This window comes from Plodia interpunctella, chromosome 9, assembly GCF_027563975.2.
Source record: "Plodia interpunctella isolate USDA-ARS_2022_Savannah chromosome 9, ilPloInte3.2, whole genome shotgun sequence".
Lineage (NCBI taxonomy): Eukaryota > Metazoa > Arthropoda > Insecta > Lepidoptera > Pyralidae > Plodia > Plodia interpunctella.
This window is the reverse complement of record NC_071302.1, coordinates 7,573,589-7,601,284: the sequence shown is the minus strand read 5'-3', so window position 1 is coordinate 7,601,284 and position 27,696 is coordinate 7,573,589. Positions and strand designations below refer to the sequence as shown.

At 34.1% G+C, this 27,696-nt stretch overlaps 1 protein-coding gene across 1 annotated transcript; it reads left to right on the top strand.

Annotated features, from left to right (window-relative positions):
- Positions 1-15,978: 15,978 nt before the first annotated feature.
- On the top strand, positions 15,979-26,653 carry Dfd (Deformed). Its single transcript, XM_053749833.1, has 2 exons — positions 15,979-17,156; positions 24,914-26,653. Exons 1-2 carry the CDS (start codon positions 16,625-16,627, stop codon positions 25,558-25,560), a joined length of 1,179 nt encoding a protein of 392 aa, XP_053605808.1. The 5' UTR covers positions 15,979-16,624; the 3' UTR covers positions 25,561-26,653.
- Positions 26,654-27,696: the final 1,043 nt, after the last annotated feature.

Sequence of the window (27,696 nt, the reverse complement as noted above, 5' to 3'; positions counted from 1 at the left end):
AATCCATTCCAAAGAAAGCCGTGTGTGTTCCAACACACACGGCTTTCTTTGCAATATTAACCACTTGACCAACACCGCTACAATAAATGCATTAGATAGATACAAAACTATAAGGATTTCGATAGTCGTTCTGTACCTAAGTATTTACTCCTCCATAATAATTGAATGGATTAGCAACTGGACAGAGTACAGTCGTGATCAATGAAATATAATAGGTAATACCTTGAAAGTCTTTATTGAAGGAAAGTAAAACTAAACGAATTTAAGTACATAAAACATTCTTCTTCACTGTCATCAAAGGAATCATTTCCAAAATCAATCATTCATAAAATTGACATATTACCATAGTACAGATTAAAGATTAAAGTCAGATAGTAAAACTAATTCTTGTCTTTATTAAAATTTGAAAAATTGTAATGTAACGAAACGGTCGAAACGCTCTGAGAATTACATATTTGTGACCTTTTAATAAGTAAAACACACCTGTATCTGTATTACAGTAGATACTAAAAAAATATTGAGAAAAGCTATAGTTATTTGTAGTCTAGTTACAATTTTTAAATATTGTTAGGAATAGCGAGTGTATGAATATTTATGCATAATTGTTTCTTATGTACGAGTCGTGGATTTAATAAGTACATCGTCGGAGTACCTACTAAACCCATGATACGAGTAGAGTACCATTTTGTCGTCAGTCTGGCCGGTCCAACGCTGCTACCAAAATTAATGTCATAAATGCATTCCGAAATTAATCAAAACATTGCAAAATATAATTATATTTATTACTGTATAAAATAACAGAAGTGTAACCATTACGTCCACACATCAACATCAGTGCAATAAAGTTTTATTTCTCAATCTAATAGAACAACACTTAAGGCGAAGACATAGTATCGGTTATAGTAGGCTCAACGATATTCTTTATAGCGTCATATATCGTCACCGTAAAGACCCCTGGATTTATGGTAAGGTTTAGATGCACTTGAGTTTTATATCGGGCCCATGTGATACGAATATTGGATTAGGATTTTGTAACCTTTTTGTGTTGTTTTAGGATGTACGTGGGCTATTTAAGTCTTTATGTTTGCGAATTTTTGGTGGGATTCATGAATAAATTAATTGTTAATAAGTAAAGGCATATTTTAAGGGTGAGTCGCAGCCTCATTTTGACATTGAATGTAACAGGCGCGCCGCTGACGTTTAGACAAAATGGCGTACTTTGCATTTTGTGTACACGTTAAAGTTAACGTCAAAGTTGACGGTGAAAAACACTAAACATTTGAACCCCTACACTTACCTACTTTGTGCTATATATTGTATCCTACAATATTTTGCGTTTTGTGCAATTATTTAAATAAGATTTGTAAGAACTAGTATGTTTTAAAAAAACTTTTCAACGTATCGATATTAAGTACTGTGAGCTATCATATATTTATAGTTTGAATATTTATCTTCGTAATTTTGTGTCGTGTATTTTGAATGTTGCAGGTACATTTCGAGCGAATTTGATTTTACATGGTTAGCGCGCCATCTTGTCTTTATAAACTTATTAAAACCCCTGTACTTATAAACAACTGTAAACAAATGACTGTAGTTGATAGCTTTATGGCCTATGAGAAGACTTTCCAGTATATATCCTCTTTTCCTCGACTTTTACGATCAGCGCGGGAGGAGAAGTTCATCGCAATTTCTATGTTTTTCTTTCGCTCCCTGACCAGCACAGAACATATTATTTTAATAATTAATCGCTACTATAAATGTATTGATAAATGTTCTATTTCTATAACGCCTGAAGAAATGCCTGGATCAGTGAAATGAAGACAGTTACCTACCAACTTAAAACTAATAAAAATATTTTCAAACAAAAATAAATGTAGTTTTATTTGCATGAAAAGAAAACCTTAAATCTAATTTTCATTTCTGACACTGGCGCGTATTATAAAACTTATAGCTCGAAATTTAGAGATTATACCGATCAATAATATTTTTTTAGTTTAAATTATTTATGATCTTATGAGCGAATTTATAATATATTATAGATATGTATTTATTCCACATCTTCCACTATGACAACCAGACTTACCTAGCCAATTACAAGACGAGATTTCAACACCATACCATAGCTAATGGCAGCTACATCATATTGAAAGTAGGAACATGATTTTCAGAAAATTTCACCATTAAGTAGAATTTAAACTTATTTAGCTAATTATAACTTATGCGTCAAATGAATATTCCGGCCAGGGAGTTAAATAATTCAGATTATACTGCAAAAGTATTCTTTATAGAGCATTGTGTGTGATTGTGATCTAATATTTTTTTTCTATTTGATAAATTATTGTGCAAAATTTAGAAAGTCATTACATCTTTTTTGATATCATTTTAAGACCATTTAAACGTTTTTCAGGTAGGTTCGTAGCTAGGTAGACTTTAAAGGATAAGGAAGTTATATTTTATACTCAACTAGCTATTGGCCTCAAACATATATTAAAAATTTCGAGATGATTGGTTTAACAAATAAAGCGTGAAGATGTAATCAATCAAAAAGAAAAAACAAATGAACTAATATTATATTAGTAAGGATAGGTTAATAAGGATAGTTTGTAGTCTCTATTATCGAAACTTATCCTAAGTTTGGATAGTAAAGACCTACAATCGTTTGATCTTCAACGTACTTAAATGATATAATTTAGCACATAATTAATGGTACTATGCATTTATTACACTACATCAATGTAGGTTTAAGCTTCGTCATAGTTGCCCTTAGGGTCGTGGTCATTACGTGGAATAAAACATATACAACAACTTTCTTGGTACTATTCATGAAGTGGTTTGCCATTGTCTTCTCCATTTCAGAGACAATCAGCCAACAGTGTGTAGGTTTCCCCACGATGTTTTCCTTTACTGGATGCGAGTGGCGGTAAATGAAAACTATTAAAATTATTATACATGAGTTAGTTCGGTATGGTTGGTATCGTCACGAGTAGGTTTCGAACTTTGGACCTTTCGATTCACAGACGCCGTTTAACCATTTTACTCCGCCACCTTCTTCTGCTTCTGCTAGGTTTAAGCTACTCGTCGGAAGATGGCGCGTTTTATTTATGTTTTCAATCAGCAGTCAAGGAGGCTTGTAGAACGTAAATGTATGTACGAATCTTGAAATAGCTATTCGTCACTAGATGGCGCGATGTTTAGAAGTGACATTTTTGTTACCGGCATACACACCGCCGAACTCAGGACAGATGCCAATGCAAATGCTATATTTCTACGTTGTATGAGAGCTTTTATTTATTACAATAAAAAGCCAGCACTGAATTGTATGCCGAGTCCAGCAAAGTTCAGCGAACTGTGTCGCCCATAGTGAATAATATAGCATAATAAATAAGTTAAAAATAGTAATACATTTTAAAACAAAAGCAGCATAATATGTTTAGATTTCTCTCACTAATTTTGGATGAATTATATGGCCATTGAACATTTTCATAACTACTACTTTACTAATTTTCCATTTCTTTTTTTATTTACAAAAATTTAATTTTAAATCTATATAAAGTCTATATATTAAGTATATAAAACTCTTGCGTTACCGAGTAACTGACTGACAGGCAACGCACAGCCGAAACTATTGGGCGAAGAAAGCTGGAATTTGGTGTGTAGGTTCCTAGGACAGTGTAGGTGAGCACTAAGAAGGGATTTCCTGAAATTTCCACGGGAAACGTATTTTTATTCACATACGAAGTTGTGGGCAAAAGCAAGTATAATTGAAAACGCAGCCAGTAATAAATTACGAAAATTAATTTCCGCAGTGTCATGCACTTGCGACCTTCAAAATACTGGGGTAAAGCTTGTGGGATTAATATTGTTCACAATCTACCTGAATACCTTCTTCACGTTTCTTAACTTAGATTTAGTTGTAAAATATATGCATATGTTGCAGTCAAAACTCTTATCCCGTCAAAACTACTTTTAACCAATGAAATCAGTCAAAATATGGCTATGACAAACAAAACAAAGTAGGTAGCAGATGTGATGAAATGATAGGTACTTCTAAAATGGAAATAGGCAGGACATGTTGCCCGAAAGGAAGAGTCGTGGTCCTTGTCGTGAGTCCTTGAAAGGAAACCTTGGAGTATAAACCGACCTCGGGGAAGTCCACAAATGCGGTGGAAAGTCTATGTGAAAGAGACAGCCGGGTTAAATTGGATCCAGAGAGCGCAATGTTGGAATGAAAAATATTGAAGGAGGCCCTACCTAAAGATGGTTGAAAAACTCTAAAGAAGAATAGGTTTCCTATGTAAATTAAAAAACTGTTACTATACGAACAAATGCCACCCGTTCATAAACCCACGATCAAATCTAATTTCTCCGTACATGAAAAATCACGATACAAGCATTACCTATTGTCTGGAATACGTTGTCAATACATCGGTCACTATCATCCATCGCCAATATAAAGCTACCAACTTCACAAGACCCCTTTAACCCTACATGAACCTCAATGATAAAGGAACACGAGGGGAAAACGCAGAGTTCAACTCAAATCTGTCGTGTTAGTCTCTGGACTTATAAAATAAATCACCTGGCTTACAACACGGACCGCCCATTTTGAGTTTCTTATCGAACATTGATTAATAGCTTATGACAGAGTTATTTTTTAATAGTTACCTAAAACTGTCTCTAATCTAAACCTACACGAGAATCGAATTGTAATGAGATGATTGTATTGTAAAACGGTGTTCGCCATAGTACTATACGTCTTTGTCTCAGTAGTAGTAACATTTTACATACTTAATTTACAACAGTAATTTTTTACTAACAGTTATTTTTTAAGCTACAGAAGTAAAGAAAATATCACATAGTTTGGCAGTCGGTGAAAATAATACTATTTAATAACAGCCTTCTTTACTGCCATTTATCCTGAAAAAAAAAAGATAGCGCCCTTACATGAGTTACAATTTTTTTGGCAATCTTGCTAACAATATCCACCTGCATACTGAGCTTAAGGTGACGATTTCCCAACCATTACGATATTTACTACGAGGAGAAATTAATTTATATGAAAATTTGTACGCGGTATAAACATCTCCATAGAATATACCAGAAGCTTGTACAAAAGTGTCCACGGTAGCAGATCAGCGGTCGTTGTCACTGATAACACGTTATTGATGTCCTCTGTCCATTGTTTTAATCAAATCGGGGTGTTTTAATTCACCTTTATTAAAATAAATTACTACAACAATTGGTTATTACGAGGTTGTTCTTTCTTATCGAGTGTGTTATTTCTAAGTGTTAGCAAGAATAGGTGTGATTTTATTCAAGTCGCCTAAAGGCATCTGACATGACTTTTACTACTACCTAACGCTATCGTTCAGCAGCGTTCACTTTTTCTTTTAACGGTTTCTTTTATTTAGCTTTCTCCATCACAACTTATGATGATAAATTTTCACTTTTACGACAAAATTACTATTTGGTGTAGGCGCCAATGAGAATTTCCACCCACTTTAGAATCAACGTTTTACTTTAGAGTTTCTCGAGACAGTGCCATGTTGCGAAACGGACTGAGCAACGAATCTACACATTTCTTTTATATAATGAGAACCTACATTGTGTGATAAAATAAGTATAATGAGACAATGCTGAATTGATGTTGACTTGTAAAGAATGCTTTATAGCATTAAATTAGCAATATAACTATATTTAAATCACTGTTGTTAATAGAATTTACCCATTGAAAACAAACTGAATGAGAAACTGACAATTTACTATTTAAAGCTTTATGACCAATTTCACCTGCTCATAAAGTTATTGAAAATAAAGATAGTAATAAATATAATTTCTCATTAGTAAACATTCCTATAGAAGCAATTTTTGACAAATTCGAGGGAGTAAATAAAGTAAGTAAAATACAACGACATACAGATCAATATCGAAAATATTATCAAAATGTACCGTCAGTAATATACTTTGGCAATGACGAATCAAATTTTGAATTTCAAACGAAAACATTTCACAAAATGATATGACAATTGCAAAATGATATTCTCGATCTCAGTAGACGAACTCCACTCCAACACAACAATAACGACATTACACTGGGTGAAAATTTGCTACACTTAAATTAGCCTGATTGATGTACCTCATTTATCACTCCCCTCGTTGGAGCCGCTATAAAACTTTTAAAATGGGTCACAAGGTCCCGTCTTGCTCCAGGCTCAGCCACTTGGAGTAATTAAAATTCGCGAATCGATATACGATTGGCAGATGGGAAATTGCTATTGTTTGATGAGTTTTTCTTTTGGGTAAAGTTATACTTGCGTAGCGCGCTCGATCGTATTATTTTCATAATTACATGAAATCGGCCAGGTTATTATATAGTGGTAGTTTTAACATAATTTGCTGAAGATTTCAAAAAATATTATATCTTCCAAGAATTGATACCTTTTTTATTTCAGTAGGTTTCTCTTTGAACTTAAATGCTGCGCTTACCACCAGCCAGGAAGATCAGTCACGAGAATATGTTTCCACTAATGAATTTTAGGCTGTTACTTTATCGATAACAATTTGCATGCTAGTTTAACAATTTTATGAATAGCTAAATTAAGTGTGATAAGCTATAGATAACTGAAATTTTAATATGTGATTGAAGTCACATAAAGCATTACACAAAACATAAAATATCCTGCTTTATCAGTCCACCTACCGTCACTAGCATTAAAACATTGACAAGCATTGACGTCGATATCTTCTGACGCTCTCTCTTTTTGAATGCGTTTGTTCTTTATGTGAACTTAGATGTGGTTAATAATATATTGTAGCATAGAGCATATGACTACAATGTTGGTTTGGTAACTAATCTCATGAAGTAGCATCCTAAAGGAAAATCGATAAAGAAATATAAATATTGTAAATGCATCGTTGATGGTCGGGAAGCAGTACATGTACATGAGAAAGTAATTCGGGAAGAAACTTAACTAAAACTTAAGTGCAAAAATTATATGAATGCAGCTGCAGGCATCGCTAAGTTACTTTAAAACAAAATATTTTAAACACATTCTTTATTTGTCTAGCATAAAGTGCTCGTCAAAACATGATGATTGGGAGCAGCGCATCCGCGTAAACTTGCTGCATATTAATCTCTATATATGAAGTAATTTAGGAACAAATTTCGAGTGCAGAATTCTTATGAACTCAGGTGCGGGTAACTCTATATAGTTACTAGCTATCAAAACAAAATATTTAAAACAGATTCTTTATTTACCCGTCTAGCAAGAAGCCCTCGTCAAAACAGTGACAGGCGATCAAGCAGCGATGGTATCGTCGATGATTGGGAGGCAGCGCCCCCGCGTAAACTTGCAGCGCGCCGATCTCCAGATAAGTCAATCAAACCGAGGTCGTGGGATTTGGAGCAAGAGTTTGATCCTACAGAAGCTGAGGCGTGCATTGATTTGTAATTGTTATTTAATTACATCTTTGGTTATGATCTGATTGGAGACTGATACATATAAATCTATGAACTTGACAGTATTAGTTTAATCACTTGAATTTGCATTCGAAAAATAAGGTTAGGTATGATCATCGCAGGCAAAGGTCTGGGAATTAAATGAAATTCTTCTCAATATCCTGACAAATCGAAATATAGGAATGTACTTACTGATGTATCGTAAATTTTAAATTTATTTTTAATAACAATAATAAATATTGCCCATACAAATAACAACAATCTAAACAATAATCCTGAAACTTCGCAAAAAACTTGTTACATTTTTAAGTTAGGTACATTAAATTTTCCTTTCATGCAAATAAATTGTTGATTGATTGATTTATGTTACACATGTTAATAAGTTTTTATACTAGTAATGGAATGCGTGTTACTGGTTGTATATGTATAACGTATATATCCGGAAATCTTTACATAACAACAACAACACAAGCAAATTGTGAACGGAGGTATGAAAGAGAGCATTCAACCATATGCCCTACTAGTTGGCAGCGATATCATTAATTTTGACTTTTTTCCGCTTAAATGTGTCTTTACAAACCTGTGGCAGTTGACGTTCGTATAGTACCGACAGTAAAATAAATTAATTTGTACACGAGTGTAGTACATAGCTACATATGGAAAAAATAAATATGATTATTTAAACAAAAGAGAATAATAAAATAGACAGACATCAGTTTATAGGTACAACAATTTTTTTTTGTAATATTGTTGTTTTTAGCTTTTATCCTAATTTGTTTATAGTCTGCTTTTCTACTGCCCCATGCTAAGCAGTTTTCACTTCATCTGAATTTAGCTGCTGCGCTTTTTGTATCCAAGTCGTTATCGAAATAAATATTTGATTAATCTATTTTACTGCTTATAAAATGCATTTGATATAACTTAGTAGGTTTATTAGATATATAGTGAAATTTTCCAAATACAAACAAAAACATACGTGTTGTTTTTCCACCCATATTTTTATAATGAGTAATGTTGCTGACGCTTCCAGGGCATACAATAATTACAGTCCTCCAGTTCCGTGCAATGTCGCGTTCTGTATCGAAAAACTTTTAATTTAGCCAAGTCTCTATTGTAAGTCTTTTAAAAAGCTTCAAGTATTGTATGCATTTAACAAGGAGCCTCAGTGACAGTTATTAATGGATTTCCTACTATTTTTCTCGGCTGGTGCAAAGAATCGACTTAGGTCTTTGTTCGGTTCAGGGCTACGGACGGAACTGTAAAAACGGCTGCTTTATTAAACTGTAGAATTAGAAACAAAGGACTCATGTGCTATGTTTATGTACTAGGTGCGGCTTGATGACTTGGCTCTTTAGAAAACTGTGGAAAAATCTACTGAAAATAAAAATACACACATTATACGCCAGTACTAAACAAGTATGCATTATAATGGATGATGTAAAATGCCTTCTAAGAAACGATATCATCATTACTTATATTAACAAGAATAGAACAAGTAATGGTGCGGTTATATAAGAAAATGTATCTTCAATGAAGTAAACTATTCATCTTTACTTATATTGTAATTTAATTGTTACGATATTTAGTGTCGTGTGTTCGTTCATAAATGAAAATATATTAGCAACACAAGACATATGTAGCAAAAAAAAGAAAAGTGAAAGGGATTCTAATATTTCAAAAAAATAATACGATTCCAATTTAACAGTCGTTTCGCCAATTTCACACAAAAACTATTACCGAAAACTAATCCTGTGAGGCGGCGTCTTTGAAGAATCCTATTCTGGGTCCTCAATTATTCGAATTTCAATCGTTGTCATTGTCTATGGTCGGGGTATTTTTCGAAATCCTCGCTGAACCGCGCATCATTAGTCATTCTGCCGAGGAGTGATGCTTTTTGCCGCGTTCCGCTGATGCAATTCTAAACCTAAATGTGCATTTTGCGAGGAATTTCAGCTTCCATTTTACTTGAATTGCTGGATGAAAATGTTTTAGTCTTTCAATGGTGATGGCTGGTTTGAACTATTTATCACAATTTATGACTAAACATAAACATCGTATTTCATGTAAGTAGGTTTAACAAGTTTCTTGTATTTTTGCGTGTAGTATTGTAGTTAAACATTTAGCAGTCTTTAGACTTCAAGCAAAAAACAGCAGTTAGATTTTTAAATACAATAATATAAATTTGAAATAGCAAAAACAACGATGACAAGTCAGAACCAAACTTCAATCATAACGTAGTACATCTTTCATGTAAACATCAAAAGCATGTTAACCATAGACTATTTCCTCCAGGGACACGTCTCCGAGCCGACCATTGTTTAGAACGAAGCAAGCGCTACCGTGTTCCGGCACCCTCGAGACCGATCTATCAAAGATATTAAGTTTTTGAACGTCCCTCACCCGGAGGCCAACAAACATTTCGAAAACGATTGCTTCCTAATACGATACTCCGATTGTGTCAAAATATTTACCGATTCAGTTCGATTTTCCACCCGATCGATCAGTCTGCAGTTAGAAAGTAAGATGCATGGTGGACGCGTGAAATTGAAGTTTATTTAAGAATCCGCCATGATTGATTGGTAGCGAAATAACGTGTCGATCACTTTTTCGATGTTATCATTTGGAAGCAGTGAAAAAATTGGACAAAGTAGTCCGACGTGATTCTCACTTATGATTGCATAAGTAACGTGTTAATTGAAGTGTTAGTAATGAGTTCAAAAAGTTTGACGTTTCATTAAGTAAAAACGAAGCTTGAATCAATGTCTAGCTTTATCGTGACTGCAATTAGGCAAATCAATTTACAGAAGAAGTATTTTTGGAGCACTTACCTCTTAGGGTGTGGTCAATATATAAATATGATATTTGTTACTTCAGTGTCAAATTTTGACTTGATTTATTTTACTAGACTTATTTAATTATACTAATTAACTATTACATAAGTCCTTTTGTTTATTGCTTAGTCAAACAACAAACCAAAAAAAGTACAAACATCAATTCACATCAGTTTAAACAAGCAATATTAAATTAAAGCAACAACAAAAATAAAACCCTCCCTATTCGCAAACGGATTATTCGAGATACAGTGTAAAGAGGGGCTGAGGGGTGTAGATAAGAGGAATATTTATTTAAAGATATCTCTGGATACATAAGTTAAATTATGCATGCGATGCAAATTCTCACCCTCTGCGGGAAGGGTGGATAACTGGATGACATTTGAGTGCTGCCAACAGTCATCATAGTAACAATTTTTTGGTACATATCACGGACGTGCATTGAAGTATAAGCCGCTTTGATTACTCAAAACTATATTTACTAGGAAAATCTATTTTTTTGTAAAATCATTTTTTTCTAGACTATTCTAAATACGTATTGTATAGGTACATACCTAGTATTGTTCTACCAATAGAATGTGTATTAATTTAGTAATATGGAAATAAATTGACTCGTTTGCCACTATAGTTATTTAGATAGGCAAATCCAAACCGTCTAATAATAAACATTATAGCGGGATAATGTATATGGCTACATATAGAGAGAGACCACCCACTCTCCTAAGAGTTTCGCAGGAAATCGTGTCCAATATCCAATCTAAGGGCGCAAGAGGAAAAAAATTGAACCGCGACGGCACTGCCTGCACTGTCGCGACTGTTCGCTGATTAATGCTTCCACTGCTCACTCGTCTGTAAACCTCTTTATATCACTGACATCTATTATACGAACTCCAACCTTATTTTGAAGACTACAAAATGCAGAATCGTTTGATATAAATAACAAGTTATGACTTTTAGTAATAATATGACCGAGAATACCAAACGTTTCCCCTACGCTGTAACATTTGACGTTTTGTGGGATATAGCTATATGGAATATAGTAAAATATGATCTATAACAACTTGGTGCACAAACGAAGCAATTTTATGAGAGAAAAACATTTTATTAATCAATTTTAAAGTCAAGTTTGCACGGAAGAGTTGTACAAAATGCGATTCAAAATAAAACTTAAAAATTGGCCTCTTAAGGTTGAATAACTTTAAAAAAAAATGCCTACCTAAGTAACCACAGCCACAAAACCAAAGGTAATCTTTATTTTTGTTTAAAACAAAGTATTAAAAACTTGATTACTTATTTAAGAAGCTTTTAAATTCTCGATCACTGTGAGCAAGTTTGCAAAATACACCAAGAGATTTCTCAACGTCAAATTTCTGATTAGACATCGAATATTGTCAGATCCTTCCGAAGTTCATAAAAGGGAGTAGTTTCTCAATCAGCGATTCTGATAAACTGTTTGTTTCTGGAGTCATTTTGTAATTTCCGCATCATATTTTCTTTTATTTTTGTAAGAACGAGACCGCGCTCTGTTTTCTGTACAGTCAAATTGAAAATAAAGATTAGGTTGCTTTAGGTTCCTTGCCGCAAATCAATCAAAGGTTACGAAATTGACAACTTTAGCTATTTGTCGACATGTTGATACGTATCTGATAAGTACTTACGAGGAAGTATTACTACTACTATTAATATAGAAACGAGTGATCAACAAAGGATGTTCCTACTTTAATAATTTTAGCATCACTGTAATTAGTACTATATATATATATGACATGGTAATGATAACTATTTAAAATAACAATTTTTTGTTTCTTATATATCGAATTAGAGGTTCAAAAATACACCACTTGCTGTAACTGACACCACAACTTTACGCAGCAAATAGGTGACGTCACGGGAGGCGGAGGGAGAGTGTCGGCTGTCAAACCTCTGACACACGATGACGGGCCGCGTCAGAACTCCCTTCAAAAGCTTTCTAGACGTGTTGCGTTACGTCAACGTGGTTACAATGGCCTAAGTTTGCTTTGAAATTGCGTTCGCAGTTTCAACTATTTTGGTTCAATGACTCAGGGTTATGGCGTTATTGGATATAGGTTCTTTGCCTAATACTAATACTTCAGTTACCTTATGATATATGTTGCCAAAGAGGTAGTTTTATTTTTATATAGTAGTCACACCAATCTATACTTCAATTTATAGATAGCAACTAACTTTTGTTTATACGAGTATACACGTTTAGAAATATCATTTACATAACGACTACAAGATACTATTTTTTTATTTTAATTTGAAATAATCTTTCCCAGCATGTTACTTTAATGAAATATCATTAGAGATTGGATAAAAGATAATATGACAATACGTACGTCACCTAAGTAAAACTCAATTTTCTATGAGTTGTCTTAATAGTTTCTACATGCAATAATTTATAAGACATTACATTATATACCTCATAAATTTAAGCGTGACCATGCCAGCCCCTATGGGAGGGGCAACTTGCAAAAAACGTCGGCACTGGCGCAACAAAGATAGGCTATGCAACCCGCCATTATAGGAAATTGGCTATGCGAACCCCATGCAGCAGGGAATATGTAATTGGGAGCGCCACATTTTTATTTTTTTCGCCTCTCACGTTTAAAAGAATGCCAGTATTTTTTTAGGGTTCTGATTTTAATAAATATTATTCGTCTTCGTTTAAGTCATTATTTAAATAATGACTTTCATAATTTAAATAATAGAAACAATAACTTTTTTCTGATGTAGAGAAAATATAGTTGACAAAATTACTTTAGTTCTACATGTCTGTCTACAGAATATCTAGTTGGTTTTAATTTTAAAATTCTTTCAGAGGTGAAAGAAAAACGGAGTTAGTTTATACTATCAAATAATCCATATTTGCATTGCCAGACCTTCGGCTCCGATAGGTCAGTTAGAAAAACAATCAAATTATGATTGATGGGTGAGCGGCAGGCAATTCAATAATTTGGTATTGAGCTGATCACGTGACCTTTTCAAAATAATTTCATACAACACTGAGTCCACGGACACACAGGAGCTAAAACCAATCCGATGGCAATATCTTAAGTAAATTAAAAGATCTCTGACCTCTCAAAGTTTTTCTAATATTAAACTTTGTTATAAATGAGCGAGACAAAACTCTCTGTTTTAATAACTTTCCTTATTCCGTGACTGTGTCTAAAGGCAAAACAAGAAACAAATAATACGATCAAAGTCAGCTAAATAGGTTTTTCTCCAGCTGCGAGGTTGCATATTTAAATGTCTTAAGTGCAACTATACTATTAGGGTACTTTAGACTTTAGCCGTATATTTTAAGGTTTATATTTGTGTGTTGGGTTGTTTAGGAAATTCAAAGTTTGATTAAGGGCCTGTCGTATTGTTCATTAAACTTGGATTAAGTTTGCGCTGGATAGAACGAGCGGCAAGCAGTTAGCGTTGGGAAAAAAGTGCGCGAGGGGTAACTTCCAGCAAACTTTCCGATAACATTGTCTCGGGATAAACATTGATTCAATAAGCTGAAACGTCTTTTGTTGTTCATTGAAAAAAAATAGAATTGAGAATCAGCAAATTTAGTATTTTTAAAAATTATGCATGGTCAATTGATCATCTATAAAAAAATATGAATGGTCATAAAATCATTAACTTAATAGAGACTGGACACTAACTCTTAACGAATGAGAAAGATACCTGGATAGCACTCAGGAAGAAAGATAGGTAACTTTAATCATAATTTTTTGTTATTGGATCAATTTTAAATTTTTTTTTCGGTACTCAATATGTAGAAGTCCACGTCTTTTAATTTATTCAACTAACCTATATGGGAAACAAGTCTAAGCAGTTTCTGGTTATCCTTCCATCCTAACGGCATCATCATCAGTCCTAACAATTTACCATTTAATTTAGGGTCAACTCTCATTTCTCTTAAGTACCTTGCTACTCTACGCTACGCTACTCTGTGGTACACTCAGAGCCAGGTACGCCCGGGGTAAAAACAACTTATTTTTCACTCCTATCTCTGTCCATCTTAATATGAGAGAGACCAACATGTTTAGTGTTACTTACACTTACTCTTTACTTGTGAACAAATTCTTAACAAAATCTCAGAAAAGCATGACCACCACATCTTTTTATTGATCAAACATCCATTGAGCGGGTGTTACCACCTTTTAGTAGCCGGCTGGTAGCCAAGCACGTAAAATAAGAAAATTGTAGAAGCGAGCGCGGAGGTTCTGAATTGTGAATAACTTTTACCCGCTTGAATTCTCCACAGTCCTTTGTAGTGTCCTTTCCCGAAAAGGGAAGGTTGATATCCTTTTCTGTACTCTTAATTATATGTATGAGAATTTTCAAGAAGATTGGTCGAGTAGATAAAGCGCTAAGAGGTAACAAACGAACAAATAAACTTACATTAACATTTATAATATTAGTTGGGATACTATCTTTGCCTTTTCGAGACGCAGGGAAATCTGTCATTTTTCATCGAAATTTAAAAGCCTACTTTTTTATGTGGAGTGGGTTTCAGGTATCACGAATTAGAAGTCAATTTGAAATAGAGTTATAAGATGCATCGCAAAGTCACCCAGTACTCTCGTGCTATTTTTCTATATCCTCATTATTTGTTATCATGACTTGGCAGAATCGAACCGATGACCCTCCGGCATTGTGATCATCTAATTCAATAAAATCACCGGACATTTTTGTTTGTCTGTTTGCTCGTCTTTGTCGGCTACTTACCGGTGTATTGGCGGCTTAAGCTCCATGATATAGAGCATGACTTTTGTTTTTAAGGTGCAGTAGGATTTATTCTGACGGTGTTGGGTGTAATACCTTGTACTACTATTTGTTTTTGAAATGTATTATGCTTTTATTAAACTTGCTAATACAATTTTCTGTGATTCAAGAATCTACTAGACCTATGAAAATAGGTGGTAATATTGGATCAAAAATATCTTTGTATAAACTTCTAAGTTCACATTTTATACAGACACAGAAATTATATATAGGGAGCTGGAAATGTTCAAAAAAAAAGTATTTGCTGAGTTTTATAAATATGTGGCATTAACTTTGCCAGGTTGAGGAACATTGAAAGTTCTAAATAACTCCCTGTTTATTCACTTATTCTCTACCAGCAGAATGCAAATAAGCGTATGACGTCTGTCAACAAAGCTATTAATTTACACTTAATCATAATCACTTATACTTTATTATAATGAACAATACAATAATGAAAACTAAAGGAAATTGCATATTAAATATTTAAAACGGCCGTGTCGTTACGAACAGAGACCATGTTCATTCTGTATTATTATTAAAACAGCTTCTTAATCTGTTCTACGCAAGTCCCTAGTCTCATTTATTCTCTCTTTTCTCCTAATCGATAAATCTATGTGTAAGTAAGAGAGAAGCAGACCGTACCAGTTTTTGCCCCTAACCATCTGCGTTCATGCTATTTCATTCGCACGCTCCAAGTTATTTATAGGTGGAAGGGGGAGAATCATTGTTGCGGTTTGATGCTTTAGAACACCCGCGCGATTTAATTTAAACCGTATCACGAAAGAAATAGAATTGGAAATTGTAATTTTGCTGTTGAATAAGACTGCATAAGAACAGCTCCGCCTTAAAAATGGAAGGTGGTATGTAAAAATTGATGAACATGTATAGGAGTCCTTAAAGTGACAGAGTGCGCTGGCGAGTTGGACAGTGTATATTGTTTCAAAATGTCGTCCCTGGATAGCGCGCCTTCGTCTCCTTTGTTTATTATCAAAAAGTGATAAATCAAATGACTTTGCAAAATTATTCGTTTTACAAAACGTGCAAAATTGTGAACTTAATAAATAAAACTTTGTGCAAGTGATTAGTGGACTCGAGTTGTAAGTGGAATCGTGACTGTTTTATTCATGAAAATCTGGGAATAATATTGGAAAACAAATTGAAACGATGAATTTTTAAGTACTCTGGTCCAAGTGGCTATGCTTGTGGTGATAGTGCCTGGTTCAAATTGAAAACATTTTGATGTTATCGTTTACATCTGAGCTTTTTGTACATTTTTCTGTTTGATTACTTGTAGTTTTACATAAGTGAAGATACAATTTTCTTTCTTTTTATTTTATCTGTCTTGTATATAACAAAGCATTATTAGGCGATATTAACATCACATTAAACTTAGGTATATTACATCCCTTAATTAGTCTTTATTTTCTAAAAATAAAATAATAAGTGACTGTACATATAATCAAAGGTCATGTTATCCCGTGACGTGTGAATGGCGGCCATATTAGCAGGCGTGCTGGCGAGGTGATGCGCCGACTCGACCACGCCCATCATGAGCTCCTTCCTCATGAACGGCGGGTACCAACCGCAGCCAGACCCCAAATTCCCGCCTTCCGAAGAGTACAGCCAAGCAGACTACATTCCACCAGGAGAATATTATCAACACCAGCATTTGCAGTATGGATATCAGCATCAGTACGCGCCTGTACAGATTGGGACAGGGTATGGTTATGGAGGGTATTACCATCCTTTGCCACAGCATCCCCCTGTGGCGCCACCTCCGCGGCCTCCGGAACCATCGCATCCTTCTGATGCGGACCATGGTTACGTCCCACCGCATAGTGAAGTAGCACCTGGACTGGCAGAACTGGGGTTGAGATTGGAGAGGCATATAGAAGAAGCGGCACCTGCTGGAAGGAAACTCCATGCATTGGGTAGAGAAGGCTCGCCGGTGTCAGAAATGGACGATGAAAGGCTACTTCTGGAAAGTCCGCCGATTGAAGATGATGATTCGTCTATCTGCTCGGACAATACTGACAGGGTTATTTATCCTTGGATGAAGAAGATACATGTTGCTGGTGCTTGTAAGTATAATCATAGCCATATCTACATATGGGAAAGAACGCTTTTAGAATTAAATTTGACAATACGCAATGGTACAGATGATATAGTTTTATTCAGCCATGAGCGAGTAGGTAATCGCCTATTTTTTAGCAAATTAACTCATTTGACTATAATTATTAATGATAGATGAGTCAATCAGGATAAACTGTTTTTTATGTAAAATAAAAATTATAGATACACATTGACATAACCAGCCAATGAAATTAATTTGTATCACGTAATAGAAGCAATGCGAAGAAATATTCGAATATGAAGTAATGAACTCCAAGTCATTATTAGGGAAATAAAAATGTATATTTCTATTCCTACAACCATCCTTTCTAAGACCACAGCTTCAACTTACTATACTTAGCGGTTTCTATATTATGTCTATCCTTCACCAAGAAATTCAGGATTAAGATCAAGTCAAGTTTTATTATCACAAATTCGTCTATCTACCAATTAACTTTCATGTACGGTATGGATCAGTACATTATATAAAACAAAGACGACCTCCACGTCTTTGTGTTTCTCACTTCGTTTGAACCACGCACGGATAATTTATTCCCGAAGGTTTATAAATCTCGTGCGGAGCCGGGCCGAGTCGTTTTTTCTTCTTTTCAAATCGACGACCTCCAAAGATATCAGAATTAGATTCTCCCGGACAAGTTTTGTGCCACGGTCACAGCTATGTCGGTGGCCAACATCATGAGTATAGGAGTTAAGCACAATGGGCAAGCTAGCGACGAGGCACCACACTCGCAAAAGTTTAGCGAATTGTCTATGACACCCCATTTGGTTGGACTGTTCTTGCATCGGCCAACCTGAGTTCGCCTTTTAATGCTTTGAGGTTAAGTGGTGTAAAGGTGTCTTGCTTGCTTACTTTGTAGGTAGGCTTTAAGGTTTTCTAGTAATAATAAAATAATATTGTCTCTCATTCTTTGTAGACCTACTCGGCATAATCGATTACTGGCAAACAAACATTAAAATAACAAAACTTTTTTTTATTCAGTCTAAAATGTATAGCTGAATTATTTTTATAAATATAAACTAGCTAACTAGCTTTTCTCGCATCTCCAGGGTCATTAATTAAATACCTATTTTAAATTTCATCTTCTTCTTTCAGCGGCTTAGTCATGAAAGCATGACAGATATACATACAGACTTTCACATTTATAATAACATGTTAATGTAGATGGATTAATGGATATTATTTTTACTAGGCATGGATGACAATGGGAGCATTTTAGCCAAGATCTCACAAGTCATAGGAATAATAAAATTATCAAAATAAGTTTCATCATTAAGAGGCACACTGTGCCATAATCACATTTTTATCAATTGATTGTATTTATTAGCGATTAAAAATAATTGTACATGTTATTATCCTTATTTCTTCTAATTTATCAGCAGCGTATCACACTGCTGAAATTACGAGAAAAAACTTTGTACTTATCTGAAAATGGTCATGGTGCCACCGACATAACGCAAAATATGAAAACTAACGTTACAAAGTAAAAATTATAATACGACACAGCAAACTGGTGGATAAAAAGTGCATTGCATTATCCACATTAGACTGTTGATTTCACCATTGTGCTTGAAAAATATGAGTGCAAATACCTTTTAAAGACCCGTAAAGCGCCGCGTGTGCACATTAAAGAACCTAACAAATTGCCAGCGATCAATAACACTCCAAGACTTTTTAAACACTCAAGATTCCATCTCTTTGATCTGTTTTGACAGTTTACTAATGTGATGTCATTAAAGTCCTGAGAAGGTCCTTTCATATGACAATGGGTCCCAAAGGTCTATACACTAATGTTAATGAGTGTCGTTTATTTTTATAGCTTTTAAATACGTGTTTGTGGTTGAGAATTCGCCGTGAAGATTATCAATGTCTAGTTTTTGTATCTTTAGGTTAGCTTCGGTGGCATTATTAAGTGGTGCAATTTGTTTTCTAATTTTGGTATTGTATTTTTTTTATTATTTCTGTTATTTACTATTCGGAATACGTTTGAAATATTTAACAGTTTATTCTACTTTTTTTTCTAATATTATCTAAAATATTAATATTTATATTTCAGCAATTTTGTTCATTTCTGAACAGTATACATACTAGGTATACTGTTCAGAAATGACTAGGTTACCTGTATTCTGTTCGTGTGACTAATAATAAAATAAAAATAGAGTCTTATCTGAGCCTTAGCGTCGGTTATTTTCTCAGCCTCAAAAAGTCGGGACCCGTGGTCCGCTTTTCTACTTTTTATTACTTCACGTAGTATTCGGTATCCTTAGCAGTCAGACCACACCAACAGTATACGTAGTATATACAATACATACTTATATATTTAAAAAAAAATATAAGTGCAAAGAATAATTAATTATTAAGATTCATTACTGAATCATCTTATAACTTTGAATACAGTTAGTGTTACATTAAGCTGAGAGACTCATGATTAAAAGTAATGAGTAAACGACAAGGCCATGCAATTAAAATGACACGCTATATGGACGCATTACTTTTCACTTCTGTCATAGACACAAGTCACAGATACAAAAGGAAACTGTAATTAAAATCAAGAAAAAATATTGTGATTATTTCAACTCCGTATTTAGGTATCTTAATGAATACAAATCATTGATCATATCTTCCTACGTTGAGTCAAGGCAGAGCGTTAAAACAAACATTTGTTTGTGATAATGGAAATGCTGACAGCGCCTCAATCAGGATTGCTGCAAATTATGCATATTGTGTTCACCTCGAGATACGCGACACAGATAGTGTTATTTCCATGTAAGATCACTGATTACTCGTGATGCAATACGTAGGCATTCGCCGGGTCAAGAGCATTAACCAACCGGTTTGATCGATCGCCGACCGAATCGCACATGTTTCCTCGGAAAGGTTCAGCTTATCGACACCTGTCATTGTTGAACATTTTTCACTGGTACACAATAGGGGGAAGATTTCAGGCAGTGTTTGTAGTAATGAGGCGGGACCACCGAGTGGGATGATAGCGCATGCGTCGTAAGATCGAAATGAGATTAACAGATCGGGACCACACATTCGTCGCAGGTAGCCGGTAATTCAATTGAGATTGTCATCGTCCTGATGATATGATAGCGCTAACGAAGCGAAGATGGAACGCTTGGACCGGTAGCCGTAACGGGTTATCGTGTTTTGCACTCGACGATAAATAAATAATGAGAAACGCTTTTACGGTGACATGATGAATTAGATCGTTTTGATAGTAGCTTAGAGGCGTCAACAAGAGATAACTCGACTCTTCAACTTTTTGAAAGATTTAAATACGATTAAAATACGATTAAAATACGATTTAAATACGTAAACCTAATAGGCAGAAGGACAATCTTAAATTTGTAATGACAATGTTAATAACATTTAATGATGCAGATGGTATGTTTTCATGTGGGTACAATTTTTTTGCCTTTTGTATTGTATATTTTTCACTGGCAACTTATAAATGCTGTGTTGTATAAAATAAATAATTGTTATTAACTTTAACATTTCTGACAAATGCAAGAGCCTCCGTGTTAATGTAATCCTCTTTTATTTTAACCCTTTTTCAATATTCAAAATCTAACATGTATCTATAACGCGTTATTATATGTTTTTAGATTCTTGATTGTATCAAATCCAATCGGGAAACATCTGTGACTAAGTAAACCTAATTACGTTTTACCTGGTAAGGCTCTTTCAAAAATCGAAAACCACCAACGTAGATATGTATATATTTCACAGATATAAAAACAATATATTTACAAAATTTGACAGAAAAAAATAATTTATTGTCTGGTTCTTCTGTCATCATCATCATCTGTTCTATCATCTATGAAAATATGATTTCTATTTTCTCTTTTTTATATACTTATTTCTTATGACTAAAGGTCGTGACAATTTTCTTGGCAATATGAATTAAGTAATTTGCCGTTGTCTTATTCATTCCTATAGAGTACAAGTTTCCTCAGATGAGAAGCAAATGGTGGTCTATGAAAAAGACGGATTGGTATACAAATTTATGTGACACGAGTAGGATTCAAACTTGAGCTTTCGGTTCACAATCACATCACAGGGTGAACAACTACTTGCCTGACTTAAACCCTCTTTGGGAATGCTATAGTTACCTATCAGTTGATTTCCATAACCCTTGGTCGCCTCATACGATATTCAAATGAGGGTATGGAATATTACTATTCTAGGACGAGAACCACAAGCCAGAGTGCAGCCATATGATCGTCAATAGGTATATACGGCTGTGGTTGTGCGTCCGGCGCGGCGTCCATTACACCAAATAACACGTTGAGATTACTTTTTGTCTGTATGTACCTTCAAGTAATTAACCCAGTGGCTATTAACCTTGTCTTACGATTTGAGTGAGAGTGATTCCAATTGCCTTTGCTTCATAATTACACGTGGCTGGTATAGGAAACTTTGTATTTTGAACCAAGGTAAACCGGTATTGCTTCTTTAAAAAAATTCGATTTCTTATTGTGACATTCTTGCAAATCAAGTTGATGATAATATAATTCAAATATGGAAAGTGAAGTCCAAGTTTTCATATAAAAATTTAGGTCAGAGCCTCTATTGAAAAGCAGTAGAGGCTCTATTCTGTAGGTGTAATATTTTTTGTCGATTCACCCTCAAAGAGGTCCTTAAGGACAAATAAATCCAACGAGCCCGTTCTTCAACTTGTTCCTGAAACCCTATCAAATTGCTTTCTTATAAACTCCTTAAGGCGCTTTTTCCCCGCATACTAGTGCTATTATTATGCCACACTATAGATAAAGAACTTTCGTAGAAAGTATTATAGTTTTCCAATACGCAATGTAGTCATAGTTGATTGAATCGAAAACGGTGACCACTAAATTCGTTTTAGTCTACTGTGAAAACTATTATAGACAACTATAATACTTTCTACTAAAATGTTTCATGTAGTGTAGCTTAATCTGTTAAGATATTTCTTTAATTTTAGAGAAAGCGCCTTAATGTAAAGTAAATTAAATTCTCTTTTTCTAGTTGGGCATTGATAACTGTTATAGTAGTCGTGCGTTGCAAATAACACAATAAATGTTTTTGCTATTTGTATCAAACTTTGCATCAGAACTTTACATAGGAGGTAACAGTAAAATACTATGTCCTACATAGGAGGCAACAGTCATCTTGTAGTATATCTGTATACTGTTATACCTCTAGTTTCCGTATACCTACCGAACCCGGATCAATGCGGCGTGTAGCCTGACCACTGAAATCTCGGCCTTGCCGACCGCACATGCCTCCGAACCGCGACATTCCCAGGAAATTCCGACGGACCCAACATCTTCTAGCTGTCCCTTTTTAGGGCCCCAATATCGTATAGCTATCCTTTTCTGACATGACGATGTTGCTTCTGTTTTTCCTTGTTGGAAAATTACCTATTCTTTTTTTAACTTATCTAGTATCTTGCTTCAGTACAGTAGGCTTTACTTTATGTCCACCAGTAGTGGTCAGCTCAGTATACTAGGAATATTGAATTTCATGAGAAAACTTGCGGTTCGTCCCGGCTTCACACGTATAAAAACATAATAAATTATACACCTTAACCTTCCCCTGGAACCAAACTATCTATTGATAAAAACAGTATGAAAATCCATTCATCAGTTTTCAAGTTTCTCGCGAACAGGCAGACAGACGGACGCGGCAGTGGACTTTGTTTTATAATATGTAAGGATAGGGGTAGTATTGATTGGTTAATACTTATTTGATGATATAACTACACTATGGTTTGTTTGAAATAGATTAAAGAAAAGACGAATGAAATATGTTCAATAATAAAAAACTTAAAAGATGTTATATTGTAACGTCAAGGCAGATTCACTATCATACTACCTGTCGTGGTAATATTCTTCTTCTCTCAGAAGTAGATGAAGTTAATTGGATGGGTGGAGAAAATATTCCCTAATTTACAAAGAGTCTATGTACTACAGAATTAATATGATCAGCAAAATTTATTAAATTATCTTCAAAACTGCATGAAATGTTATCAACAATTCACTACATTACTGCCATTACCAAAATTACTTCTTAAATAAGCCTTCAAAGGTAATCCTTTTACGGAACAATCTTTTTGTCTGACATGGAGTATAAAGGCAATTTCCGATGGAGGAAATTAAGGGATTTCTTCAAACTTTAACAAAATGACTTCATTTCGTATACATTATTTATTTTTATTAGCCATTCCGTGACTACTTGGGGTGTAATAAGGACAATAAAAACTTATTTCTAAGTGTAGGTATGCTAATAACATTTAAAGTTAAATATTGTCTCTTTCTCTTATCTCCGTATGTTCTCCTTTTACGATGGTGTCTGTGACGCCACAAAGTCCGGGATTAATATAAAAAATAACTTAACATTTTAAATATTCGGTTTTGATTTTACGACCATTATTGTTACTTATAAGCTGAAACTATGTCCCTTAGTCGCCTCGTACGATATCCGCGGCAGGAAAAAGAGTGGTCCTTTTCTAGCGAGGAACTACATGCCACAAGGTTAAATAATGTTCATGTAATGATTTTGTCAGATACAAGTAAATAACATTAGCTATTTCCTTATATACTAAACAACAAGTATTAAACGCGAACATACCTTTTTTTATTTTCCAGACGTTTCGGAGTTTGTTTCCTTTCCGTGTTCATACTAGTGTTTTAGTGGATGGCCTGCACACTAGCTAAATATTTACATTATCAATTTCATTACTCTTCCCACCATCGAGTCATCCAATCAAGTATCAAATTACAATTTGCAAGTGCAGATGCGCTATAACTCATTTACACGGCACATTGTTTGAAAAACGAACTAATTTACTAGCGCAATTAATCAAAACAAAAAGGAAGCCAAGCTCGTGCATGTGTAATTATTATGCACATTAATTAACGGTGTTGCCAGTAATGCCAGTGTTGCCACATAAATTATTCAGCATGGAGGTAGCACGCAACTGGCTACCTTATCTATACAACTAGCAAGTATGTACGTTACATAAGCATCATTATTATTTATTTGTCGCAGATATCTTCCTGTTAATTTTCAATTTTCGAACAGATTTGGGATGTTTTTTTTTAAATTCTATATTTGAAATTTCAAAGCATGTGTCACGCATGAGCGTTTTGCCACTCCGTTTTAAAAAATGTTTACATTTATAGTGAATGGTTATAAAATATACTACATAAGATTTGTTCGTATAATTGTCTTTCTAAAATGAAAAATAAATTAAAACCGACAAAATTTGTATTACGAATCACAACTTTTTATAATCTTGGAAAATCTTTAGATTAGAATTTTATAAGTGATTTTTACAATATCGTTTATTCTGATTGACTGATCTTTTTTCTGGCTATTTATTCGACAGACACAGACATAACTCAAAATCTTAAAATAAATAAAACCTATGAATTAATTTTGGAATATACTTTTGTATATCCCAAAATATATTTATATTGTTATTTGTTATAAGTGCTTTGAATAAGCTGACAAAAATACAACCATGAATTTAGTGGTATAAAACACTCCTAAAATATTCTCACAATTCACACTAGTTTAGCCGTTAATTATGTGAAACCTGGCAAGACAGTAATTAGTATTTATCACAGATTCCCACATTTTTTACTATTTATGAGAATAGTGAATCCTCGTGAATTTAAAGTAACAATAAATTGTTAATTGAGGCTCTTCTTTTTACAGCAAATGGTTCATTTCAACCTGGAATGGAACCCAAGCGGCAGCGGACAGCGTACACGAGACACCAAATATTAGAATTGGAAAAAGAATTTCACTATAATAGATACCTAACAAGAAGAAGACGAATTGAAATAGCGCATACTCTAGTCCTGTCCGAGAGACAAATTAAAATTTGGTTCCAAAATCGCCGAATGAAGTGGAAAAAAGACAACAAATTACCAAACACCAAAAATGTTAGGCGAAAAACAAATCCAGCTGGAGTGACGACCACGGCCAAAGGAGCCGCCACACCAAAGAGTAGAAGTAAGAACACAAACAACAACGACAAAAAGAAGTCCAACAACAATGGAAGACCTGACAGTATAGAGAACGTTACTGATAATATAATGAATGATTTGCATTGCGTTGGCGCACAGCAGAATTTGTCACACGATCCAGCGATTAGTCCGATGTCGCATCACGGAAATCAGATGAATTCTCATCCTATGACTCCCCATCATCTGCATATGATGGGGATGCACGCAGGAATGGACCCGTCGATGGTCGCTAACCTCTCGACACATGGGTCTCCCGTCGCCGGCGCCGGCTGTGGCACAGGTATTCCCAACCAGCCAGTGATCAAGTCGGACTACGGTCTAACCGCCTTATAATCTCTAGAAGTGTAAAAAAAACTATATTTTCTTTAACAAACTTCTGTAATACTTACCATTCCTTTGTGTTGATAAGGTGTAATAAAGTGATTTAAATACTAATTTAAGTTTGTTTTAAGTTGTGTAAGTATTCTTAGCGTAACCAGTCATAATGGATGTTTGCATAGCTAAGTGGGAAACTCTACAATGTCAAAAGTGTGATTACTATTATTTTAGGATAGTTTAAACATCTGAGTGTTGACTTTGTACATTTTAATTTAAGTCATTGTCGTGAACTGTATTTATTAATGTTAACTCTGCTGGAATTATTTTATAAGAGGTCAACTTTTTCTCCTTTTAAAATAATTTAGATACTTATTTACAATAAAATAGTTACCATATTTTATTGAAAAGTTTGTATGTACGAGTAGTTACTATATTTTTAAGTCTGCCGATCTGTTCTGTTTCTATACTATGAGGGTGACCGTCAATTTTGACGTTAACTTTAACATGGACAGAAAAGCGAAAAATACGCCATTTTATACGTTAGCGGCGGCACGCCGTTAAAAATGTCAAATTTGACGGTGCACCATTATGATGGTTTTGTCATTTTTTTATAGCACGAATATTTTGATAGTTTTAGCATATAGTATTATATGTATATTGTTTCCTTTGCTACATTTTCATATCAATGTTTAATGTAAAATAATATTATCTATAATTTCTTACCTCCGATCATTATAAAATATAGATAAATATTATTACAGGTTGGTAGACTAAGTTCAGTTCGTTAGAAGAATTTAATGATATTTATGCTTATATTTTTTAGATTATAATATATTCTTCATTTCTTCAAATTATTGTAGAAAACTGGACACAAAACCATACAATGACGGCAAATAACTTCACTTAAAAAAAACAATCAAAATTTATGTCTGAAAATGTATTTTCCAGTATAAATATTTTATACACTGGTTTCATAAAAAAAAACCCTTTGTGATGTAGACAATGACTTAGGCTTAGGTACAAAATGTGAATTTAATTTTAATTGGGAATTGTTTTGTAACTAAAATAGGAGAACTGTGAATACAAAACCAATAAATATAGTAATGATATGATGAACTGACTATATTTTATTTATCTCCCGAAAATTTGAAAATTTGATTAGCCATTCCGACTAGATATGAAGAAGAATATTTGATTAAAACCACAATATTCTTTTTTAAAATATTGCCACTATATTCCATATTAGTAAAAATTCCAAATAAGTAAATCCACATACACTTTATATTTGGGGCACATCACTAAAACGCCTTATTTAAAAATGGTAAGCCCTTCTGGCATGTTAGGGACCAACACTGTGTGAATAAGTTTCTTTCAGCATTTCTTCTCAACAGTGGTCGTTCCGAAATGCTAGTAGTTTGTAGCTTTGGTAAATATCATTTAATTTACAATATAACGTGAAAAAGTGCCTTTGAAGGCCTGATTTCTCAATAATTGATTTGATTTTGATGTTTTGATTTTATTAAAATAAATTATTTCATAATAAAACAAATACTGTTTGTAACATTGCAAGTGAGACGACAGCTTTATCAAAACTTTCGTTTATTTGCAATCGCGAGCACACACGCTCGATCATACCCATCCCGTCGATATCATAACCTTGTGACATTCGTATCGACGAACGAAAGCAAAAATCGTAATGTATTTCAATGCGCGTCATCAATCAATGTCTGACGCTCATTGTGTGGCCAGCACGCAACGGGTACTATCTCCAGCGATGCTGACGCCGACATTATCGGAGATGGTATGGTTATTGTTTTAAGTGGAATGCTGCGTAGTATTCTTAAGACTGGATATGATGCTGAAGATGAAATCGATGTAGACTGTGAACAAGCGGTACCTGTAAACAAAATGGATGAAAAAATATTTATGGTTTTAAAAATTTACTTTATATTGAATGGATGGCAGTTGACATATTAACGGTATTAATCCTCATAATAAAAATATCACAAGCTGGGATAATACAAATATTTATACATGTTAATATTTAATTGTAAGACAATAAGAATACAAGAAATTTGCAATTCATGCATAACTCACGAATTATCTCCTATAGTTTAGTTTTGTAAACAAAACGAAATAGTTATAAGACAA